This window comes from Gracilinanus agilis, chromosome 5 (assembly GCF_016433145.1).
Source record: "Gracilinanus agilis isolate LMUSP501 chromosome 5, AgileGrace, whole genome shotgun sequence".
NCBI classification, from domain to species: domain Eukaryota; kingdom Metazoa; phylum Chordata; class Mammalia; order Didelphimorphia; family Didelphidae; genus Gracilinanus; species Gracilinanus agilis.
This window is the reverse complement of record NC_058134.1, coordinates 240,812,038-240,830,475: the sequence shown is the minus strand read 5'-3', so window position 1 is coordinate 240,830,475 and position 18,438 is coordinate 240,812,038. Positions and strand designations below refer to the sequence as shown.

Sequence of the window (18,438 nt, the reverse complement as noted above, 5' to 3'; positions counted from 1 at the left end):
TATATATATATATATATATATATATATATATATATAATTTCTTTATATTATATACATATTCATATATTCATTACATAGTACACATTTAATCAATTTATGTGATCATTTATATATTATATTGTATTAAATAAATATTATACATTTATATATTGTACTATTATATAATATATAATATATTATATATAACATAAATGCCTTTCCCCCAATGTTCTCTGCTATTTAGAATGCCATTGTCCTCCTTGCCCATTCTTTTTTTTTTTTTAATGAATACTTACTGTGTATTGTTTCAAAGGCAGAAAAATGGTAAAGGCTAGGCAATGGGGCTTAAGTGATTTGCCCAGGATCACCTAGCTGGGAAGTGTCCAAGAACAGATCTAGGTCTGGTTCTCTATCTACTGAGCCAACTGGCTTCACTGGTCCCCCTTAATCCTAGTTCCTTCTTTCTTAGATGATCTCCAAAATAATCTCTTATCAATCTAGTTTGTGCATACTTGTTCACCTGTCTCCTGATTAGATTGTGAACTTCTTAAGGGCAGGGAGAAGGGACTACTTTTTAACTTTTTTATTCTCAATGTTTAGTACAGAACCTGGCACATAGTGGGTGCTTCAAAAATACTAAGTTGTGTTGATCTCACTTCAGGGTAGTTTATTATTTATATATTTTAGAAGAGGAGGAAGAACAGAAAGAGAAGAAGAAAAAAGAAGATGAAGAAACAATGCTTGGAACATAGTAAGTGTTTGAAAATTCTCATTCACATGTTCATGACTGTGATCTGTCTATAGTCACACTGCTAGGATCAGCAGAGCCAAGCCTAGAACTCAAGTTTTCTGAGTCTAGATTCATGGTTTTGTCCACTCTGCCAAACTATAGCCCTGAACCAACAGAAACAATAGAAACATTATGCATTTTTTTCCTTATGTATCTTGAGAAGGCTGGTGAATTTAAAATAATGTTTTGGAATAATGCACTTGGACATACGGATCTCAAATAAAATCTGAAACTTACATATCACAGAGTAACAAAAATCAGGGGAAATAAAATGTGTTTTTTTTTTTTTGTTTTCTTCTGTGGGTGAGTGATGGGAGGCAGGACCAGACTTATGATTTGATCAGTGTATGGGGCTTCTTATGACCTTATAACTTTTGTTTTGCTTGAGGAAGAATTGGGGAATATTACTTGGGGAATTAAAAAGTGGTATGATTCATCCAACATCATAAACCAGTTATACACCAGAAGGAGGACTTGAGTAAGGGGTCTTCTTGATCCTGAGGACTCTGTCCTCTGGACTATTCTGTCCTAATAGCTTCTTCATGAACATAAATATTTTGATTCAGTGATTTCAGTTGTATCTTTTTGACTCGATTTGAAGTTTTCTTTTCAAATATACCAGAGTGGTTCCCATTTCCTTCTCCAGCTCATTTTATAAGTGAGAAGACTGAGGCAAACAGGAACAATTATCTTGTCTAGGGACACATGGCTAGTCAATGTCTGAGGTTGGGTTTGATCTCAGGTTTTCCTAACTCCTGGCCACTCAGTGCTCTATCCATTGTTACCACCTACTAGTGGCAAACATAATATAATATTCCCCAAATTAACATATATGTGATTGCTTCAAAATTACAAAATCCTTCTTAATGAAATTGCAGACACTTAATACCTTTTTTTTGTTGAAAGTGAGTGGTTTTATGTATTTTGCTCTATTAAGATTATTATTTTGGTTGTAGAATTTCAATTAATTTATTCTTATGAAAACCATATATGAGTTACAGTTCATATAAGTCACATATCCCTCTACCCAAGGAATTAGAGTAAAAAAAATTACTATCTGTTGACTATTTAAAAATCATCCAATCTCATTATTAAATGACAATATTTGAATCATATGAGGGTTTAATGACTTTGTTCTCTAAATTACTCTTTTATAATAAATCAGAGTATATTAACTGTTCCAGGCTCTACTGCATCAAATCTTGTCTCTAGCATCAAGTTGACCTCCTATACCCCTTTATGCCATATAGTCTCCATTTCATTTTTTTTCTTTTATCCTGTTTGGTCTCAAATACATTTTCCCTCCTCTATTCATGTAATTTGTCCTTAAAAATTTCAAATTTAATCTTCATTCCAACTAGAAATAAAAAATAGGTTTGGGTAAAAATTTAGAGGTTAGAAAAACAATATTGACTTGTTTAATGAAAGCTACTTGGGATCCCTCAAATCACTTGGGGATTGAAGAAAGGGAAGGAATTGTATCTGTGTGACTTTAGACAAGGAGATTCTTCTATGTTGGCCTCTATTTCCCTAAAGATACCATTGCACTATATGAAATTTGAGATCCAGGGGTTATCTGGAACTAGATGGGACTAGTTCAGGAGAGCCAACAAATAAATATTTAATATGAGCATTACACTTCAGAAATCAGTAAATAGTATGAATCAGAGCTTGATTTACTGTTTTCTTAATTGTTTAGACTTAAGAAAACCGTGGGGGAAATGTTAATAATTCAGGTTGAACTTGAAAGTATATTTGCCCCTTTTTTTGGAGATCTGGTTGTTAAACATTTAGTAGCACACTTCTGTTAAAGACCCTTCAGGCTCTAAAATCCTGATTCAAGGAACACTGCCCTCATTTCCCTTGGAAAACGTGAATAATATTCATTGATGGAGAGGGGAGGAGGAAACAAAATATGAAATTATTCTAATACAAAGAGAATAGGGTAAATCCAAATGATCCCAAAAAGAAGAGAACATATACAACTATGTTTAAAACAAAAATTCTCGATAAACTGATCTAAGCCATTTCATTTACTACCCAGAAGTACCTTAAAATATACTATAGTGAGAAAGCATTCGCTTACCTCTGATTGATCAATACGTAGATTTTCATAATTGTAGAAATTATCTAGGTCTTCCAATGTCATGTCGTAGGTTTCAGAGTCATAGTTAATAGATCCTAGGGTAGGTGCGGCCAAAGCAGCATCAAAGACAAAAAGTCCCAGGAAAATTCTTGCTAAAGTTTTCATTCTTCAATCTTAGGTAATTAAAAAAAAAGCACTTATCAATACACAGTTAAAAATAAATTTTTTAATTCCTTATCTACAAAATAGGAATATCAAGTTAGGGACAAAGGTAAATATCTTAAACTGGTAGCTTTTCTATTCATAGGTAATTAACAATATGAATAGCATTTTTGTTGGGGCAAACCATTTTTTTCCACCTCCATGACTTTTCACTAGAATTCTAGAATTGTCTAGAGTTCACTCTTTCAATTTCACCCTTTTAGAATCTTTAACTTCCTTCAAGGCTCAGAAGTCATTTCACTTTTCTGGTCTTCTTCTTCTGAATATTGACCTTCTAAAATGCCATTCCTAGAACAATAGTCCCGATGTGGACTGACTAGCCTGAAATATAGAGAGATGTTCCGGCCCCATATTCTAAACCCAGCTCCTACAAGGAACATCTCTAGGAACCATTTATTTTATGGATGCATATTCGAACTTGCATTCCACCAGAATCTTGGGTCTGTTTCCACATTGAAGTGGTGCCTGGGAGTATTTTTTCCCATTCCATTTTTGTTTCACTATTTTTAATTGAATATAAGACCTTGATTACATAACTATGTTTGTATATAAATAAATGTTTATTAAATAAAATGTCCATATATTAAAATAAGCACATCATTCCAACCCATCTTGATTAGGTTATTTTCTTTTTTTGGCATCTTTTTTTTCCAGAAAATTAGTTATGAGCTTTACATCACAGGATCCTAGGTGGAAGACACCTTAGAAGCTAGCAAGTCTAACTCCCTCATTTTACAGATAAGGAAACAGAGGCAAAGGGAATTTAAGGAACTTAGCATCATAGAAGGGGTAGCTAGTTAGTGCTGAGCTTGAAGTCAATAAATCTCATCTTTCTGAGTTCAAATTTGGCCTCAGACACTTAGTAACTGTGAATCTGGGCCAGTCACTTAATCCTCTTTTCCCTAGTTTCCTCAGCTATAAAATTAGCTAGAGAAGGAAATGGCAAACCACCTTAGTATCTTTGCCAAAAATACCAAATGGAATCACCAAGAGCTGACCATGACTGAAATGACTGACCAGAAGCCTAGCTTTAAAGCTAGTAGAAACATCCAAAGCCACTGAACCCCAATTCCTCACTTTACAGATAAATAAACACAGAAAGGTTAAATATTTTAGGACTAGAAGATCCTTGTCCATTGATCCATTCCTTCATTTTACAAAGCAGAAAGTAGAGGCACCACAAAAGTTAGTGACAAATAACTATCACGTGTCAATTTTCCTAATTTCAACTTTAGTACTCTATTCATGGCACAACCTGTTCTGTAAATTTGATAAATATATTATCTAGGGCTAAGCCACCAACATCTCATAAAAACTTTCTCCAGGTTTTTACGAGAGAGATTCTAAAACTGAACATAGTTCACAGATGAGGAAAGCAGGTACAGGAAAGTTTGTGACTTTTAACAATGGAGGCTGACTATAATTTATGCTTTTATGCTATTTAACATTAGTAAGTGATAGAAACATAGATTTTGAGCTTGAAAGGATCTTAAAAGGCATTGTACTGAAACCACCTTCTTTAACAGATGGTGAAACTAAGGACTTCAGAGGTCAAGTAAGTTACCCAAGGTTACAGGCAGTCAATGACAGATCCAAGATGGAAACCTAGGTTTTCTGTCTCCAAATCCAGTCCATCTTTCCATTGTATTATTTTTTTTAGAAAATAGGTTTAAAAAGTTTCTTAAGCAGATCAAGGTTAAAGGGAAAAAAGCATTTTGTCTTTTAGCTTTGGAATGGAGTATTTTATCTGAACTTTGATAGAGATCCAAGGTTTGCATTTTTCCGTCTCACAGTAAAAAGGTAGCATACATTTCCAAAGGTCATACTTGGAATTGTTCCCATGAAAAAGCATGAGATTAAGACTAACATTTCAAAAATAAATCTCCTCTACTTAGCAAAGTAATATATCACTATCATTATTACTGTATAATTTTTTGGCCAAATCACCATCTTATCTCTTTCCCTATTTTAGGACCCTGCTGTTTTCAAAGCTTGCCATCACTAAGAAAAAAGCTACATGTTTAAATTTCTTTTTTTCAGTTAGTTTTCCCAAATACTAAAGATATATACATAAAGATCTCTCTCTCTCCCCTTCCCTCCTTCTTTCCCTCCTTCTCTCCCTCTCTTACTTTCTTCCCCTTCTTTCCCTCCCTCTCTCTGTCTTCTGTCTCTCTGTCTCCCCCTCCCTTTTTTCTTCTCTCTCTCTGTCTCTCTCTGTCTCTCTCCCTCTCTGTCTCCCCCTCCCTCTTTCCTCTCTGTCTTCTGTCTCTCTGTCTCCCCCCTCTTTCCTCTCTCTCTCCCTCTCTCTCTTCCTCTCTCTTCTCCCCTCTTTCCTTGCTCTCTCTCTGTCTCTGTCTCTTTCCCTCCCTCTCTCTTTCTCAATATATATCTATAGATACAGAGTGAGATACACACATACACACACACACACACACACACATATATATATATATATATATATATATACAATAACATGCATATATGTACATATATACATTTATATTCATGAAGCATTAGTGCAATACAAATATTGACTTTCCTTTCTCAAGGACAGAGCATTCAGAACTCATCATAAGCAAATATGCCTGGAATAATGTCATACCATATTTAAGTTCATTTATTTAAACAAATCAAAGCATTATCTTTCTAGATGCTTTCAATAATTATTTTTTCAGTTCTATTTAAAATCAATATTACCTGTGGCAGTTTATGGACATACCCATACATATAAAATGGAATCCATGAGTCAATGCTCTTTCCAAGTCTGAATGCACAGCCAGATATACTGACCCTCAGAAGGCCTTGAAAGAAAGTCTTTATGAAGTTGTTTTACGCAGAGGGATATAAAATTCCTCTGGGAATGGGGAGCAGTACAAGGGGCTCATTTTTCAACCTTCCTATGCTTTCTTCAAATAAACTTTTTTTTCCTCTTGCTGGATAAACCAAGAATCTGTTTTCTTTGCCTTTGCTGGAGGTGTTAATAGAATTCATTGATTCCCAAACAGGATTTGAAGTTAGGGCATGAAATCCTTCTCGAGAAACATGGTTTCATTTATAAACTCTTTAAAAAATATGTTCTACCATATTAAAGTGGGAGCCATTCCACCATGGTCCCCACCATTGTTTTACCTGACTTCTGATTTACATATCTGTAAATTTCAGGCAGCAGTTTTATTAGCTAATGAAAATATTCTCTTGCCAGTACTTAAAAAAATTTTTTTTTGGTTTTCTCACTTTTTATTTTATATTCTGTGTTTCTGTCAAGAGTGCACATGGCTCCATTTCAGGGCTGGCTTGGTCTTTGGCTCACTTCCTAAGGGGACCAACAATAAGGTATTGTGTGTAACTCTTTAAAAATATGCTAAGGATCACCTCCTCCCAATCTGTTTTCAGTACTCTCTGTTTTTTAAATTTTTCTTTCAATATTTCTATGAATTGTTTTAGCTCTTCTTCAATTAGAAATTTGTAATTGTTTTATTCCTTAAGAAACGTCTAATATAATTGTTTTCAAATGTGCTAGAATTTTTAAAGTTTCCAAAATGCATACAGCTTAGGAAAGAAACTCTCAAAGTACCATGATGCTTCATTAATTAAAAAAAGTCTAAAACCCAGCAAAACAAAAAAGCATCACTTTTCCCAATTTATATTCTCTATTCTTTCCTCCCTCTCACTTTACTTCTCATCAACTCTCTAATCAATAAACATCAGGGACTTTTGTCAATGTCTCCAAAAGCTGTGGCATGAACCTGGATCCTGGTTTCATCTAGAATATATCAGAATCTATTCTAATTATTTTGGCATCATGTATTGCTGGAAGATAAAATATTTTGCCATGCATTTTATATATATGTATATATATATATATGTGTGTGTGTGTGTGTGTGTATATAAATGACTTTGCCTAGAAATATGTCAAATAAGGCAAAATCATGCCTTAGAAATATCCAAGAAAAATATAAAGTCACTAATAATATTAAACTACATCAATTGACCAGTCAGCTCCATGATATTTGAAAATAAATAGAATGAAGAATGTTGTCATCTTAGGGAAAAAAGAAAACACACAACTAAGGCACTAACCAAAGAGGAAAGCAAGTTCAAAAACTTACCTTTGGCTCTGTCTCTCTGAAATGGTATGAAGCGACTGAGGATACAGAGCCAGTGGTATTTGCCCTTGACCAATGGAAGTGAATGTTGGGTCTGTGGGAGGTAAAAGTTGTAACACTCAATTTGTTGTTTAGAAAAGCTAAACTTGAGAAGAGCTTCCCTACTCTTTAAAACCCACTGAATTAGTTTATCTTCTCTAAAACTAAGACTGTCAATATTTAATAGTTTATGAAACCTTTTGAAAATATTCTAGCAACATCCCTAACTTCCAGTATGCTACTTAATGTTTAGAAATGAAGTTGGGTTTTCACCTTAAATAGTATTTTTTTCAAATTAAACAAAAAATAACTTGACACATTTATTAAGTTCCTCAAATAAACCTTTCTTACAGGAAAAGCTTTTCAATGCTTAAATATTTAGCCACGGTTGTCTTTCTTTTGTATTTTCATATGCAATAAATAACCAAAATTAAGGAATATCAGGAATGATTAAACCTTTACTCAGGATTTGCTTGATAATAAAAGGTTCAGGTGCTTAATATGTAATAAATTTTAAAATCATTGGTTAAATTAAAATGTAAATGTTTTATTGATATTTTATATATACTTCCTCTACATAAAGCACAGGACTGACAATTGTGGCATAGATTTGGTCTATGAATGGATTCTCTTTAGGAAAAATAAATATATATTTTTTATTTTTATATACACAAACCAGGAAATTTTAATTCACTCAGAAACATTTCCCAAGGCGAAAGATTTCCTTCTTGAATCTTAATAGCTAATGGTGTTTATAGAGTTTGAATTTATTAAAGAAATACATTGTTAATAATACCTTAATCCAGTGTTCTAAGGCATATAGACTTTATATTGGTGAAGGCAAACCTATGACAGACGTGTCAGCACTGACATGTGTAGCCATTTTCGATGACACACAGCTGCATACAGAGAAGTCTGGGCCCCATGCCAAGGATGAAACATTTGCTGTAGTGTAGTGTAGACACACTGTGCACTATAGATGACAATTCTACCTATATTAATTTACCTATTTTGGTTTATTAAATACAGTTACATATTACAATTGTACATTTTTGTTATTTAAACTACAAATATCATGAATATATGTTGTTTTTTTCTTGAAGTAACACACCACCCAAGTTATGCTCATTTTTTTTGGTGAATTTTGACACACCAAGCTCAAAAGGTTGCCCATCACTGCTCCATATCAATATAAAATAATACAGTTAGAACCAGAAAAGTTAGCAAAAGATCAGATGATTCACACAATGGTGAGTTACCCATATAGGCTTGAGAAGTCAAACCTGAACCAGATCCTCTCTTCTAAAATTAGTTCATTTTGCCCAAACAACAGAGAGTAATTTTATGACAATTTGATGTGTTCTTTATTATTTGTCCTAATTTTTTTTGTTATTGTTGTTTTAAGATTTTAGTAAGCTTGATGTCTGCCTGTAAAATGGAGGAATATTTCTTCCCAAACAGGCAAATAGACTAAATTTAAAGTCCAAGTAACTAAGTTTAATTCTTCACAAATACCTATATAATCTCAAGCACATCTCTTCTCTCAAGAGTCTAAACTTGGTTGCACTGGGTTTTGTTGCTAGGATTTCTATGGGGAGGGGGATGTTTTCTCTCTGTAGAATCCCCCAGCAAGTTGTCTCAGTGCCTCCTTGGTCTTCTTGCTCCTTCGACCAATAGGGTTACTACCTATTGGATCACATCTTTATGACACCCTTCTTTCAAAGATTTATCCTCTCTTCTTCCATAGCCCCAGTTAGGAATTGGGGTCTTCTGCTATGCTGCAATGACTCCAGTCACATTTTTCAAGGGGATATTTAAGATAATTAGCACTGTCCAGGCCCCTCACACAGGCAAAATACAGAGATTTTCCTCCAGAACTCCCTCTATGCTCTCTCCACTACAGATGGTTTCTCCATCAGCACCTTTGTAGGTCTTTATCCTCAGGGATTATCTTGACTCTTGTCTCACGAAGATATATGTTTTTCTTAAGAGTTGTTGCCTCCTTTTCTCATTCACTCCACCCCACCTTTCTTCTCCCTCTTGTCTTTCATTTAAACCTGCGTTGTTTTAATTTTTGTCTTGGGTGACATTTATATTGTTAGTTTAGTGGCTTTAAATAAAATATTAATATCTGCCTTGAAGCATGTTATCGCAAAATTATAGGTTTTGGGAAGGGATCTCAGGGTGTATCTAGTCTAAGCCATACCGGGAAAAGAATACTTTTAGAAAGTCATTAAGGCAATAAGTTCATGTTTGATTAAAAGATGGATCCTCTACCATCAATAGGATTCTGGATCTAATGAGCTGAATGACCTCTTGTTTTGATACCATTACTAGAGACTGATTAATTTTTTGGAAAGCACTTCACCTCAATTTTTAATAACAGAAAAATTGAGACCATTAACACACATTTCCCTCTTCCCTTCCTCCTTATTTTGAATCCCTCTCATATCACTCTCTCTTCTTTCACCCTGGTCTCTGATAACCAGGTTGCCTTTTATTTTCACATGCCAAGTAACAAGTATCCATAATGCTCTCTCCTCTCATCTCCTAGAATTTTCCTCCAATATCATCCTCATTTTTTTTTATGATCTTCAACATCTCCCTACATACTAGGTCTTTCTCTACTACCTATAAATCTGGAAACATCTCCCACATTCCTTGTATAACATATGGCTGAAGGTCATACAATTCTTACTTAAAGATGTCTTTAGAGGGGAGATCTTTAAAGGGAGGCTATTCTCCTTTTGGAGAATTTGCATTATTAGGAAATTTGGCCTTTCCTTAAGGTTAACTTCTTGTCTTTGCAACTTTTTCCCATTTCCTCAAATCTGTCCTTAGAGGCCCATCAGAATAAACCTAAGCCTGCCTCCATAAAATAGCACTTTGTAGGGATTAAATTTAATAGTTTGACTAAGATATATGAAAATTATAAATCATAATGGTGGTTGCTGATACAAAGTATTATTGCTCAAAGTCAAAATGACTTTAATAGCTTTTACTTACAAAAGAGGTGGAAAGAGTGAAAGCAGAGAAATACAAAAGAGTAGAGAAGACATTAGTCTACCTAACTAAATATTGTTCAGGTGCTCTACTCAGCTAGGAATTGTTAAATTTCAACAAAAATTAAACTCTCTCCAGAAGACAGGAAGGGAAAGTCATCTATCCAGTCACCCAAGTTCCCTCCAAGAGGCAGGTCAAGACAGTGACTCAAGCAGAAGGTGACATCTGAGACTGACTTTCTTCCTTGAGCCAAACTTTCTTCTTGAAGCTGACTTTCCTTCTAGAAATTGAACTCACAGTACCAGAAATTCAAGACCTTTTATAGAGGCTCCTTGTTCCTTCCTCTTTTCACAGGGACCAATCATAGCTTCCAAGTTGCCTAGCACTTTCCAGGTGTATTGTCTGTGGGATCCACTTCTCACCTTCTGGAGGAGTGAATTCTGATCAAAAGGGTTAACAGTTCCCTGGCTGATTGAGTTTCTCAGGGTGTGAATTTTCTAAGTAGTTTGCTAGCTCCTTTACATAGTTGAAGCTTGTGTTGATTCAATCAAAAGGTAGTCAAAGGAGAGTTAATTCTGTCTTGACAATCTAGTGAGGTACTAAGCAGGGGTACTTAAGTTATTATTAACCCAGGGGAAAGTATGGGCATTCAACAAAATAGAAGATTTCTAAGTATTTGCACAGAAAAGACCAGGACTAAGTGGAAAGTTTGATATCCAACCACAAAAACCAAGAGAAACATGAAAAGGTAAATAAGAAAGAGAGAGGAATGAAAGAAAACTCTTATCTTTAAATTTATTTCTTCAAGGGCTTCAATAAGATCAAATTATTTGTATTCCTTTATGGAGAAATGTTATGTGAAATTTTAAAAAATTGTATTCACTATTATAGTAATTAAAATAATTAGTCATAGGAAGAGGTTGGAGTACTAAATGGTCTAAGATGATATGGGGGGGAAGTGTGTGGGAGGAATAGAAGATGGCACCAAGAGGAACTTGAAGGAATAAGAAAAATAGGATAATCTATACCACCCAAAGAGGGAAGGGGAGGGGATGAATACTATTATAAGAAGGAGAGGAAGAGAGCTTTAATGGGAAATACTTAAACCTTACTCTCAGCCGAATTAATGCTGAGAGGAAAGAGTAGCTAGATCCATTGGGATATCAAATTCTATGTAACCCTACTGAGAAAGTCAGAAGGGATAAACCAAGGGGAGCAGGGGAGTGGGGAGGTCAGAAAAGGAAGGGGAGTAGAGTGGGGAGGGAATTTATTGAGACTTAAAAAATAAAAAGAGGGGAATAATAAGGGAGGGAATGGAAAGGGAAGTAAACCAAGGGAGGGGACAAGGGGGACTGATTTAAAACAAACCACTGATTTAAAAGGAAATAGCATGAGAAGAAGGGGTAGAACTAGGAGAGGATACCAAAATGTTGGGGAATACACAGCTAATAATTATAACTCTGAATGTGAATGGGATGAACTTGCCCATAAAACAGAAGTAAATAGCAGAGTGGATTAGATAACAAAATCCTACCATATGTTGTTTACAAGAAACACATATGAGGCAGATGGAAATATACAGGTATAAGGTCAATGGCTGGAGCAAAATTTTTTGGGCTTCAACTGAGAAAAAGAAGGCAGGAGTGGCAATCATGATTTCAGATAAAGCCTAAGTAAAAATAGATCTGATTAAAGAGATAGGGGGGCAGCTGGGTAGCTCAGTGGAGTGAGAGTCAGGCCTAGAGACAGGAGGTCCTAGGTTCAAACCCAGCCTCAGCCACTTCCCAGCTGTGTGACCCTGGGCAAGTCACTTGACCCCCATTGCCCACCCTTACCAATCTTCCACCTATGAGACAATACACCAAAGTACAAGGGTTTAAAAAAAAAAAGAGATAGGAAAGGCAATTACATCCTGATAAAAGACAGTATAGACAATAAGGAAATAATAATACTCAATATGTATGCACCAAAAGGTATAGCATCCAAATTTCTAAAGGAGAAACTGGCAGAGCTCAAGGAGGAAATAGATAGTAAAACTATACAAGTGGGAGATCTAAATATTTCTCTTTCAGATCTAGATAAATCAAACCAAAAAATAAATAAGAAAGAGATGAGAGGTGAATGAAATCCTAGAAAAATTAGATTTAACAGATATGTGGATAAAAATAAATAGGGACAAAAAGAAAATACCTTCTTTTCAGCTGCACATGGTACATTCACAAAGATTGACCATGTAATAGGGCATAGAAACATTGCAAACAAATGCAAAAGAACAGAAATAATAAATATAACCTTTTCAGATCATAATGCAATAAAAATAATAATTAGTAAGGGCACATGTACAGGCAAATCAAAAACTAATTGGAAATTAAATAATATAATTCTCTAAAATCACATAGTTAAAGAAGAAATCATAGAAACAATTAATAATTTCATTGAAGAGAATGACAATGATGAGACATCCTACCAAAATCTATGGGATGAAACTAAAGCAGTATTCAGGGGGAAAATTATATCATTGAGTACATATAATAACAAATTAGAGAGGGCAATGATCAATGAACTGGGCATGCAAATCAAAAAAACTAGAATGGAAATGAATTAAAAACCTCTACTTGAAAGCTAAATTAGAGGTTATAAAATTCAAAGGAGAAATCAATAAAATTGAAAGTAAAAGAGCTATTGAATTAATAAATAAGACTAGAAGCTGGTACTTTGAAAAAATGAATAAAATTGACAAAGTACTGGTCAATCCAATTAAAAAAGGAAAGAAGAAAACCAAATTATCAGTATCAAAGATGAAAAAGGAGACCTCACCTCTAATGAAGAGGAAATCAAGGCAATCATTAAAAACTATTTTGCCCAATTATATGGCAATAAATATAGCAACCTAGGTGATATGGATGAATATTTACAAAAATATAAATTGCCTAGATTAACAGCAGAAGAAATAGAATACTTAAATAAGCCCATATAAGAAAAAGAAGTTGAACAAGCCATCAAAGAACTCCTTAAAAAAAATCCCCAGGACCAGATGGATTCACAAGTGAATTCTATCATACCTTCAAAGAAAAAAACTAATTCCAATACTGTACAAACTATTTGACACAATAAGCAAAGAAGGAGTTCTCCCAAACTCCTTTTATGACACAAATATGGTACTAATCCCGAAGTCAGGTAGATCAAAAACAGAGAAAGAAAACTACAGACCAATCTCCCTAATGAAGATAAATGTAAAAATCCTAAATAGAATACTAGCAAAAAAGACTCCAGCAAGTGATCATGAGGGTTATTCATTATGATCAGGTGGGATTAACCATTCACATAATTGACCATATCAACAAGCAAACCAACAAAAACCACATGATTATCTCAATAGATGCTGAAAAAGCCTTTGACAAAATACAATACCCATTCCTACTGAAAACACTAGAAAGTTTAGGAATAGAAGGGCTTTCCCTAAAAAATAATAAATGGTATATATCTAAAACCATCAATAAACATCATCTGCAATGGGGATAAATTAGAAGCATTCCCAATAAGATCAGAAGTGAAACAAGGATGCCCATTGTCACCTCTTTTATTTAATATTGTATTGGAAACACTAGCAGTAGCAATTAGAGAAGAAAAAGAAATTGAAGGTATTAAAATAGGCAATGAGGAAACCAAGCTATCACTCTTTGCAGATGATATGATGGTCTACTTAAAAAATTCTAGAGAATCAATTAAAAAGTTAGTAGAAATAATCAACAACTTTAGCAAATTTGCAGGATACAAAATAAATGTTCATAAATCATCAGCCTTTCTGTATATTTCCAACACATTGTACCAGGAAGAGTTGGAAATTGAAATTCCATTTAAAATCACCATAGACAATATAAAGTACTTAGGAATCTATCTGCCAAGACAAACACAGGAATTATATGAACACAACTGAAAATCTCTTTCCACACAATTAAAACTAGATCTAAATAATTTGGAAAACATTGAGTGCTCATGAGTAGGATGAGCTAACATAATAAAAATGGCCATTCTATCCAAATTAATTTACTTATTTAGTACTATACTTATTAAACTACCAAAAATCTTTTTTTTACTGAATTAGAAAAAAAAACTATTAAAAATTCATTTGGAAGAACAAAAGACCAAGAATATCAAGGGAAATAATAAAAAACTATGAAGGGAAGGTGACCTAGCAGTACCAGACCTTAAATTGTACTATAAAGCAGTGGTCATGAAAACAATATGGTACTAGTGAAGAGACAGAAGGGTGGATCAATGAAATAGACTAGGGGTAAGCTACCTCAGCAAGACAGTTTATGATAAACCCAAAGAACCCAGCTTTTGGGACAAAACCCCAGTATTTGAGAAAAACCACTGGGAAAATTGGAAAACAATATGGGAGAGATTGGATCTAGATCAACATCTCACACCGTATACCAAGATAAACTTAGAATGGGTGAATGACTTGAATATAAAGAAGGAAACTATAAGAAAATTAGGTGAGCACAGAATAGTATACTTGTCAGTTATCTGGGAAAGGAAAGATTTTAAAACCAAGCAAGAGTTAGAAAAAATTACAAATTGTAAAGTAAATAATTTTGACTACATTAAACTAAAAATTTTTTGTACAGACAAAACCAATGATACCAAAATTAGAAGGGAAGCAACAAATTGGGAAAAATCTTTATAACAAAAACTCAGACAAAGGTCTAATTACTCAAATATACAAGGAGCTAAATCAATTGTACAAAAAATCAAGCCATCCCCTAATTGATAAATGGGCAAGAGATATGAATAGGCAATTTTCAGATAAAGAAATCAAAACTATCAATAAATACATGAGAAAGTGTTCTAAATCTCTAGTAATTAGAGAAATGCAAATTAAAACAACTCTGAGGTACCACCTCATACTTAGCAGATTGGCTAAAATGACAGTAGGGGAGATTAATGTAATTTTGGAAGTGATGTGGCAAAATTGGGACATTAATGCATTGCTGGTGGAGTTGTGAATTGATCCAACCATTCTGCATGGCAATTTTGAACTATGCTCAAAGGGCTTTAAAAGACTATCTGCCTTTTGATCCAGCCATAGCACTGCTTGGTTTATAAACCAAAGAGATCATAAGGAAAAAGACTTGTACAAAAATATTTATAGCTGCACTCTTTGTGGTGGCAAAAAAATTGGAAAATGAGAAAATGTCCTTCGATTGGGGAATGGCTGAAGAAATTGTTGTATCTGTTGGTGATGGAATACTATTGTGCTCAAAGGAATAAAGAACTGGAGGAATTCCATGTGAACTGGAATGACCTCCAGAAATCGATGCAGAGTGAAAGCAGCAGAGGCAGGAGAACATTATATACAGAGACTGATACACTGTGGTACAATCTAACATAACGGACTTCTCTACTAGTAGCAATGCAAGGATCTAGAGCAAGGCTGAGGGACTTATGAGAAAGAAAAACTAGCCAAATTCAGAGGAAGAACACAGAGTAGAAACACAGAGGAAAAACAACTGCTTGTGCACATGGACTGATGGGGATATTATTGGGGATGTAGACACTAAACTGATAACTCTAGTCTAACTATCAATAATATGAAATTAGGTCTTAATCAATGATACATGTAAAACACAGTGGAATTGTGCATTGGCTAAAGGTGGTTAGGAGGATTTGGGGGAGAGGGAAAGAACTTGAAATATGGAACTATGGGAAAATATTCAAAATAAAAATTAAAAATCAAATTATTGTTAACCAAAGTGTTAACTGCAACTAGGCAAAGAGAATAAAGGATTTGCTTTTTAAAAGTGTAAATTCAGAATAGACAAAGAGAACAAAGAATTCCCTTTTCACAACTTCAAATACTTAGAGAACAATTATTTTGTGTTACCTGCAGGCTCTCTTCTTAAGAGTAAATGTTCCAATTCCTTCAGCCAGGTGGTTGTTTGTTTGTTGTTGTTTTTTTTGACACTCTAGCTTATCAATGTCCTTTTCAAACCATTTTATTTTTATCAGTCTTGTTTGAATCTTTTTATTTACTGGCTTTCTTATGGACAAGTAATAAGATCCGTGTACCTCAATTTCCTCTTTTGTAAAACAAGAACCAGAATTCTTGGCATTATCTGTCCCTTAATGTTGTTTAGAGTATCAAATGACATAATAAGTGACATGACTTAATCTTAAAGTATGATCACTTTGACTAGCTTACTCATGCATTTAATTTTATTAATCTCTCCTTTGATTTTTAGGATTTCTATTTTGCTGTTTAATTGGAGATTTTTAACTAATTTTGTCTGTAAGGTTTTATGCCTCTTTTACCACTTGGTTATACTTTTTTCCTTTAGCATTTAAAAAAATGTTAATTGTTAGTTGTATTTTCATAATTTTTGCATCACTATAATTTCTTTTTCCTTTTTTTCTCTACCACTCTTATTTGATTTTGAAAATCGTTTTTTTAATTTTTCCCAGGAATTTATGTCCAAATCATAAAGTTTTGTTCTTTGAGGCTTTACTTGCAGATGTTTTGACATAATAGTCTTCTTCTGTGATAGTTTCTTGATCTCCCTTGTCAGCATATTAGATTTTTATGGGTGGGCTCTTCTTTTTTGCTGTTTTTTGTTCATTTTTCCATCCTGTTTCTTGTCTCTGACATTTCTGTTAAAGTTGGGCTCTGTTCCCAAGTTCATAATGGGGTTAAAGGTGAGGGAAACTATCTTAAGCTTTAGGCTTTTACATATCTCTGTTTTCAGAGCTAGTTCTGGGGCTTTGGAAGTCTGGTATTCTTCCAAGATAGTGTGATCTGGGGAGAGGTATATTTATTGGACCCTGATCTCTTGAACAAGCACAATCGGCAGTGCTCCTCAGAGCCTCTGCTCCCTCATGACGAAAAGTGTTCCTCTTCATCCTTGAATTGTGACCCAGAAGTGGATATAGGGACCAGAGTAGACAAACAACATCTGGTCCTGTACCCAATGTTGATCAAGAGTTCCTTATATTCTCTTTCTGACTAGTAGCCCAATCACCTTAACAACTTTTGCTTAAAAGCTCCTGAAGCTATAATGACCCAGGACAATTCTGAGGGATTTATGGTAAAGATGCTACCCACATTCAGAGGAAGGACTGCAGGAGAGGAAACATATAAGAAAAACAACTGCTTGAACGCAAGGGTCGGGGTGGACGTGATTGAGGGTGTGGACTCGAAACTACCACACCAATGCAACTACCAACAATTTGGAAATTGGTCTTGATCAAGGACACATGACAAAACTAGTGGAAATGCGCATTGGCCATGGGTGGGGGAAGTGCGGGGCGGTGGGGGTGACGGGATAGGAGGAGCATGAATCAGGTAACCATGTTAAAAATGTATATTAATAAATGTTAAAAAAAAAAAAAAGCTGAAGCTGCAGCAGCTGCTATTGCCACTAGGTTGCACCATTGGTGATGCATCCACATGGACTCCTACCCCTGTGTCACAGATCTCTACTCTTAAGTTCTCTTGGACTGGAAGAATGTCTTACCCTTTTGTACTTTAGTTGGCTCTGTTTCTCCAGAATTTGATCGAAGATGTTATTTTAAAGTTGTTAAAAGAAAATGTTGGGAGAGCATAGCTAAGCTATAGTGCTTCCTAAACTTTGACATCATGGCACCCTGGCTAGGCTACTATTCATTTTTTTTTGGTATCCAGGTAGTAAATTCAGTAGTGAAGAGATCTTTTTTTTTTTTAAATTTTTTTATGATTAAGCTCATTTATTTATTTATTTATTTGTTTGTTTGTTTATTTGTTTATTTGTTTATCTATTTTTCAGTCTTAAACATCTTTAATTAATTAGGAGTATTTTTTCATGGTTACATTATTCATGTTATTTCCTTCCCTCCTCCCACCTAAAAGAAATATTAGAATCAAGGAAGTAGAGGTGGAAGAGACCTCAGACGTCATTAAGTCTTGACCTTTCATTTTGCAGATGAGGAAACTGAGGCCCATAACAATTAAGTGACGTGTTCAGTGTCACATAACTTTGCTTTTCCAAGTTTGAATTTGAACTTCATATCTGCAAGCCCTGAACTCTGTCTATTGAGTCACCTAGGTTTCCTTTTAAAAAAAATAATTTAAATATTTTCCCAATTATGTGCAAAAATAATTTTTAACATCCATTTTTTTAAATTTTGAGTCACAAATTCTTTCCTTTTTTCCTACCTTCTCTCCCTTACTACCT

General features: G+C 34.4%; 1 protein-coding gene across 1 annotated transcript in view; it reads right to left on the bottom strand.

Moving 5' to 3' along the window:
* EPYC (epiphycan) overlaps nucleotides 1-3,020 on the bottom strand; it is a 30,079-nt gene extending 27,059 nt beyond the window's left edge. The window contains exon 1 of the mRNA XM_044679168.1: nucleotides 2,856-3,020. Within this exon, the coding sequence (XP_044535103.1) occupies nucleotides 2,856-3,020 (165 nt within the window). The remainder of the gene's footprint in view (nucleotides 1-2,855) is intronic.
* Between the last annotated feature and the right edge of the window lie 15,418 nt (nucleotides 3,021-18,438).